This window comes from Macrobrachium nipponense, chromosome 41 (assembly GCF_015104395.2).
Source record: "Macrobrachium nipponense isolate FS-2020 chromosome 41, ASM1510439v2, whole genome shotgun sequence".
Lineage (NCBI taxonomy): Eukaryota > Metazoa > Arthropoda > Malacostraca > Decapoda > Palaemonidae > Macrobrachium > Macrobrachium nipponense.
This window is the reverse complement of record NC_061102.1, coordinates 24,295,088-24,302,565: the sequence shown is the minus strand read 5'-3', so window position 1 is coordinate 24,302,565 and position 7,478 is coordinate 24,295,088. Positions and strand designations below refer to the sequence as shown.

The window sequence follows — 7,478 nt, the reverse complement described above, 5'->3', positions numbered from 1 at the left end:
AAGAAGTTGCTCTCGGTATATTCATGTTGACTCTGTACCTCTTTATTTTAGCTACTGGTTGCAATTTCACTACAATGCTCTACATGTATGTAGTACTCTTCGGCATTATCATAATAAAATTTGTGTGCTATACGTACGTTACTTTCTTATTGAGGCATAAAGCTGAATGACTTTTCCAACCAATGAAGTGGAGAAGGAAAAATAAAAGCTAGTTCTCATCTTAATGATATATTCTTCAACATTAGTCTAATTTTATTATACACTTGGTAAAATATTTATGTGTTATTATGTTGGAGATCAAAATAAAATCAATCTGTAACTTGTAAATTGCTATTGAATTTACTATGTATTTGGGTTTAATATCTAGTTTGGGATGAAAAATTAAAGTTTATTTATAAAAATTTTATTTTTAAAGCCTATTTAAAAGACCTTTAATTTTGCTATAAAACTTAAAATAATCAACTCTCTACTAAGTGTAAAGAAAACTATGGTAGTATTAGCTAAGAAAAAAAATTGCGGTAAAATCAGTTTTGTTTTAGTTTTACAAAAACTAAATACTGTATTCAGCCCTAAGGTGCTGTAGTTAAGAGTTGAATTTTTGTATGACATGTTTAGGATCTGAAGCAGCAGCACCTAATAAGGGATCTCTTGCCTCAGGATCATTTCTGTCTTCACTATTGGAAATACCATTGTTATATACTAGTACAGTGGCAGGACTGTCATGATATCCGTTTGCAGGACTACCAGTAAGCTCTTCAATAGGACTCACTGCTGAAAAGAAAGAAATTAATAGAATAAAATTAATGCTTTAGGTAGTTCTCAATAGGCAAAAATAGAAGGTAAGACAAGTTTTTACATGATTTAGGCTTATATAATTAGTTTTTAACACTACATTTCAGATAGCAAATTTGAGTACATTAGGCGTTTGTTGTATAATCTGGTGCTTGCTACAAATGATTGATGTTTTGCAGGTTTTAGTGTAAGTTTGTACCACAGATTTAAAGAGATTGTGTGGACAAAACTGTTTTCTGATCAAAATATCAGTTTATTACTGGTATTGAGATGATAAATTAAATACGTATACACATAAAAAGTACAATGTTATAAGAAAGGATAAGATACTATATTTCTTACATTGTATATTGCATAATTCCACAATCTTGTTTACAAACATGATAGGCTTGAAAAGGTGCGTTCATATAAGCAACTTACCAAGTAATTACACAGCTATACTTTTCTACTCTTGCAGTAGTGTAGGTACTGTTGGGTAACTATAGGTACGTACAACTAAAGTCACTTCTTTTCTGCCAGTGTTCAATGCAAAATTTAATGTTTGGGTGGCTTTGTTTGAAGTTTTTCATTGCTTTTTCCAAGGATGTGATGATGTACAGATAGTTTTGGTAGCTTTTCAGTTCGGTTTAGTTAGGATCAATGTAGATCGTGATTCATTGTCTGATTTTAGTTCGTCAAGTATTAGATATTGTAGGGAAGGTTCCGAGACCTGGATGACAAAATTGACCTACATTACTAGTGATACGATCTGTGCAAAATGTAGAGGACAAGAGTGTTCTAAAGATCTTACTTGTCCTGAATGTGATGGAGGGAATGAGAAGAAATGGAAGGTTTTTGAAGTCTCATTTGGATAAATTGCAGAGAGATAAGAAGAGGAAGGCAGCTTCTAGTGCTGAAGTCCCGTAGGGAGTAGTGCCGTCAGTGCACCTGATGTGGTACAGTTTAGGCACTATTTAAGGTTCTTTGCAGCATGTCTTAGCCCCTAGCTGCAACCCCTTTGGTTCCTTATATTGTACATACCTCCTTTCAAATCCTCTTCCGGCTTACTTTCCACCCTCTCCTAACAATTCATTGATAGTGCAACTGCAAGGTTTTACTCCTGTTAAAAATTTCAAACCTTTTGCTGTAAATTTCTGGTCCAGTGCTGAATGATCTCATAGATCCCAGTGCTTGGCCTTTGGCCTAAATTCTAAATTCAATTCAGTTCTGGAGCTTAGAACCTCATTAACATTCAGTTATTGACCTTAATAGTATTCCTTCTTCCCGTGATCTCTTTTTTTTTTTTTTGTTTTTTTTCATTATAAAATTAGTACCATCCCCCATTTGTTCCTTAGTCATCCTAACATGTTACCATCAGCTCTTGTTCCTAGCTCCATCCTTCCAAACCCGATGCTGTTGCCAACCTTGAGTGTAAGTTTGACTGCAAATTTGATCTTGTGGTCAATACTGCGTATAAATTATGCTAGTCCCTTGAGTCCTTATGGACGAAGTGCATAGTATTATAAGCAAGTGCTAGTGCCAGTGGAGGAGGTGTCTGCTCATTCATTCTGCTGATTCTACCAGAGGAAGGTCACTGTTACACTCCCCTGAACCTGAAGTAGACATACTGGATGTCCAAAGGAGGTCAGGGGGATTTGCTCATGGGCAGTTGCTCACATCATCTAATTCTGTGGTTCGTGGTTCTGACAGTTGTTGAAAGGGGTGTCAATGTGAGTGCTCACCAATTATGGTCTGATTCCAAGCTCTCCAGTCCAGATAAGAGATGTTTTTTGGTGTTTTGAAGAAAAGTCATGGTATGGAAACTCTCCCATATCTTTAAGCGTGCCTTTGAATATTTCCTAGCCTAACCCGTCCAATATGCTACAATCATGCCATCTACCTACCTGTTTACATTCCTCTTTTAGTATAATCCAGCTTAAGACCATACAAACAACACATCCTGATTTACAATCCACAAATGACAACCTAATAGAGAGAGCCCTCTATTCAAAGCGCACACCAAATGCCTGCTGGTTCATCCTGTTTTGTTTACAGTTTTAACCCATCCACCCTCGGCTGCCATTTTGCGGCCTATGACGTCATAACACAAAAGTTTCACTTCAAAACATCCAAAGAATGTTTTGTTATAAAACGTCTTATAAAATTAAATGCGTTTCTTATACACTTTGTAAGTGATTAATGTCCACATTTCACCAAAGCAGAAAAATATAATTAAAATAATACTGACTTATACTGACTTAAACTTTAAAAACTGATATATAGGTAATCACACTTATCTCCTCCTCCCTCCCCCTCCAACTCTTCTTATCCTAATCTCCTCTAATCTCCTGTATATTCTCCAATTCTTTACCCTGTACGTAATTTCAAATATTTTCCCCTGCCCCTGAAACTCTTGCTTTAGGTCAGTACATCATCTAAATTTCACGGTTGGTATGGGTAGATATGGGGGTTGGGGAACCCTATCCACTTGCCTGCCCGGGCCGGGTTTTTAAAAGTTATTAGCTTGTTCTCTGCTTCTATAATCCACTATCATTGTTCTATTGTGTAATTTTATTGTGATACATAATTTAAAGTAGAACAAATATATTTACAACCCCTTTTTTTAAATTATGGAAGATAGAATAATTTTCTCTTAGATAAATGATAATGGGGAAAAAATTGTTAAATAAAAGTGCTGTCAGAAACTTGGGACTTCAGTTTCCCAAACTTTCTATAGTAGGCCTAAGTTAAAGAAGTCTTAATTACTATATAGGTATACGTAGTACTTGGTCCTGGTCTGACTTAACCCTTAAAATATGGGACTGCAATATTGGTACAGACTGGACGTAAAATCGGTCTCAGGAAAGGATCTTTTACTTAGTAGGGACTTGCTTGTCTGTTCAACTTATTTTTATATTTTTTCTTATATAAGTAGATTATAAGTAGATAGCTGAAATACAAATGAAACTGAGGCCATAGAAATATTAGTAGATTTAAATAGTAAAGGTAAAGAATCAATAAGGAAATAGAAAATATTTATGAAACTAGTAAATTGTAAAAAACCCACATCTTCCCCAATGAAACCCTGCCAGGGCTGGGTTTTTCTAAAAAAAAAAACCACCAACCCTGCCAGCTTATCTTTTCCTTTTATTCATCTCGCCTCCTTTATTTCTCCAGATTCTATTGTTTCTCTTATTGCTGCAATACTATCAATTTTTAATCTCTTACAACTTACTCCAGTACATACTCGATTTTATTCCAGTTATTACTGTCTTACTATCAGTACAGTAAACACTCCATATTTGAGGGGGGTACGTCCCAAACCCCCTGCCCCACGAATAGCTAAAATTTGCGAATACGAGCCCCTCTCTAACTGAATACAGTGGACCCCCCGTATTTGTGTTCTCCAGATTCGCAAACTCACACATTAGCGGATTTCTATCTGGAACGTTTCCTCGCATTATTCATGGAAAATTTGCATATTAGAGGTATTTTTCTATGAGAAATATCCAAATTCTTGGTTTTTTTTATCGATTTCATCATAAAATGCACTTTTTGTGATAAAACTATTAAAAAAAAACAAGTATAAAAATTTGTTGTGGATTTTTCTTGAGTTTTAACAAACAAAATAGGCTGTTTTCAGTGTTTTTATAGGGGTTCCAACTATTTGCGGGTTTTAACTATTCACGGGGTGGGTCTGGTACGCATCCCCTGTGAATACGGGAGACCACTGTATTATAATAGTTTTATCATAAAAAGTGCATTTAGTCACAAAAATGACATGAAAATACAGTAATTGTTCATACGCAAACAAACCTTCAGTCTTAACAGTAGGATAATTTCTAGCGCCTAGCTGGATCCAGTTAAAAAATAGATGAAAGCAAGGAATCTTGTGAGATCTGGCAACGCGTGCGTATGCCGGGTGAAGAATGGTCAAGGACCTTACATCTACGCCACTGCGTCAGTCTTTCTTTAAAGGCCTGGGGGAGAGGTCATAACGTTGACCTCTCTCGGCTTTTATCCGGTTCATTGCCCGTTTCGATTGTGTGTGTGTATGTGCTGTTATTTTGGAATACCTTGGCTGCTTCTGCTCCTTCTTGGCCTCATCTTCGTGTGTGCCCTGGAACTCCAGGTTCAACGTGTCTTAGTTTCTTGGCTTTGGCTGCGACCCCTCCCCCCCACATCCCTTGCATTAGGTGTCGCTCTGTTTTTACATTAACAAAGCCTTGTACTGAATGCCGTGCATGGCCTAAGAGCAGTGGAAGTTGTATTATAGCAAGAGGGAGCATCGTAGGATTCTTCCTTCTTCCCGATGCGTCGTCTCCTGATACAATCACTCCCCATAGTAGTGTGTTGCCTTGGCCCCCCTTTCCTTCCATTGATTTGTCATTGGAAGTTTCTGGAGCCCCTCAGGCTGTTTTTTTTTTTATAATTTTCTTCTTAGTCGGAGGCGTCCAAGATGGCGGCGCTTTGGAGATCATGGGGCTACGGGTTCTCCGTCCTTGGAGGGTTGGCTGTCGCTTTTCTGGATGTTCGCAACCCCCCCTCCTCATGCTGTCCAGGCCCTCTCCTCCTCCTCCTGCCCTCGTTTTTCATGAGTAGCCGAGGTCAGCCATATTGTATTTCTCCACCAGTGACAGTTGCCGCTTGCCTTCTTTGAGTCAGAGGAAAGGCGTGGTGTCAGCCCCGCTAATGATGTCACGGGGTCAGCCCCGCTAGTGATGTTACGGGGTCAGCCATTTTGTATCCCTCCGCCAGTGGGCGTCTGCTTCCCATTCAGACGAGGGGAAGCCGTGACGTCATTGCCGCTTATGACGTTATTCCATCGATGACGTCACTCTCAGTCACCTCCACTGCTCTGCCTCGCTCATCTGTGTCGTCATCGTTCGCTGCCATGACATATCTGCCATCCAGTTCACTGTATCTCCCTTCCATGTCGTTGGAGCCTTCTCTTGCTGATCCGTCTGTAGCTTTAAGCCAGGCAGATTTTCTGAGGAGATTGGACTTTTATTTTGGAGGTTGAGTTAGCTGCCATGTCGGCGTATCAAACGTTGGAAGGCTAAGGACTGTGCCCTTTCTTCACCTGCGAGTGAGGAGCAACGCCCGTGTTCCCGAGAGTGTTGGTGTTTCGGAAAGTGTTATTGCATCATCTTTTGTGCAATCTGCAGTGGTGCTGCTTCTTCCCTCTGCATAAAGTCACGAGCATGTTTGCATCCTCCCCTGTCCGTGCACATGTTGCAGGCACTCCTTCATCTTCTCCAGGGCCTTTCCATTGCAGTAGGATCTCAAGGCGCCCATTAAGAGGTCGAAGGTTCTGAGTGTGGGAGTTGGTGCGGCAGGAGTCTACCTGCCCCTCTCCCCGGTTCTTCCAGGAGTTCGACTCCGAGGGATTCTCATTCATTCTCGAGTGTTTGAGATTCCTCCCCAGCTCACACCCAGGTATGTCTGCTACGCCTGTGCCCATTTGCGGCCGTGTTAAGGAGTCGTCTGTTGGTGGAGCATAGTGATGTTCCTGGTGTTGTGGTTGATTCGTCCCGGGAGTCGGCGCTTGGGTCCAGCCCGCACAAGTTAGTTGGTGTTTTGGGCTGTTTAGCTGCTGATTCTTCTGGTATTTGAATGAAGAAGGGGTTTTAGATGGACTGCACACCCTTCTCGTTGTTGGTCTCTGTTGCTGAAGCAGGGGAGAGAGGCAGGCAAGAGTTTTGTCTTCCTTTTTCAGAAGTCATCGATCTCTTACGTTGTTTCAACAATTTGGAGAATAGGACTCAGGCTTGGTCCGTCTTACACTCCTTTCTGCTTGGAAGCCTTGCTGGGAGCTACTCAGGACCCCAAGGCCTTCGTTTCAACTTCCCTCGTCTGGGCACGTCCAATCGTCTTGCATAAGGTTATCGCCTCTATTTCAGATCAGGACGGTTCGCTTCGTGCTAAGGCTCCCCCAAGCTGCTACCCCCGCCTCTCAAGGGGTATAAGAAGTACTATGCTACAAACTCTGCCTTTTTTGATGTCGCGTCATCTTAACCCAGACGTCATTCGTCTGAAGCCGGGATGGACTTTGGAGCAGGTGATGTCGCTGGCTCCATCGTTGTCTCCACAAGACGCCTCAGGATTGAAATCTATGGCAGCTTCCATGTTGCAGACTGTTTCTTGGCTCTGATCTATGGTCATTGCCAAGATAGCTTCTGACAGGTCCCGAGAAAGGTTGGTAACTGCGTCCCTCTCTTGCCAGTTTGTTGCAGTCCGGAGGCTAGACGTTTTCGTATATGGGCTTACCTCAATGTTAATTTATGGGCTAACCTTCTGATTAGAAAAGATGTGGCTTTTTCCCGTATGGAAAATCAGTTGACCCCGACTCCTTGCTGGCGTCGAGAAATGGAAATCTGTTGGGAGTCTCGATTTTTGTTCCCTTGGACTGAGTTGGGAGAATGCAATAGACTGGCGCCGGGGCTGACACTAAGAACTTGGTGCACCAGACTGTGTCTTAAGTCAGTCTCGTCCTCTGAGTCGTCTGGCTCCTCCTCCTTCCCCTGCCTGTAGCAGTCATGAAGATCGTCGCCTAGAGGTAAGGGGGCCATCAGTTGGTTGCCGCCTCTCTCTCTCCTGTGCCATGGGTTGGGGGGTTGCTTGGTGGGTCACTGGGCCAAGTGGCTGAGTTGTAGGGTGTGATGTGGGTGGTAGATGCCCTTCAGGTAGGGTATCTACTATTGCTG

The 7,478-nt window shown here is 41.5% G+C and overlaps 1 protein-coding gene across 9 annotated transcripts in view; it reads right to left on the bottom strand.

Annotated features, from left to right (window-relative positions):
• Positions 1 to 212: 212 nt before the first annotated feature.
• LOC135212608 (sodium-independent sulfate anion transporter-like) overlaps positions 213 to 7,478 on the bottom strand; it is a 245,240-nt gene continuing 237,974 nt past the window's right edge. For 8 of the 9 annotated variants that reach the window (XM_064246182.1, XM_064246178.1, XM_064246177.1 and 5 more), the window contains one exon: positions 213 to 771. In XM_064246182.1, coding sequence (XP_064102252.1) covers positions 584 to 771 — 188 coding nt within the window. In that variant the 3' untranslated portion in view covers positions 213 to 583. The remainder of the gene's footprint in view (positions 772 to 7,478) is intronic. The other variant, XM_064246174.1, reaches the window with a different exon arrangement.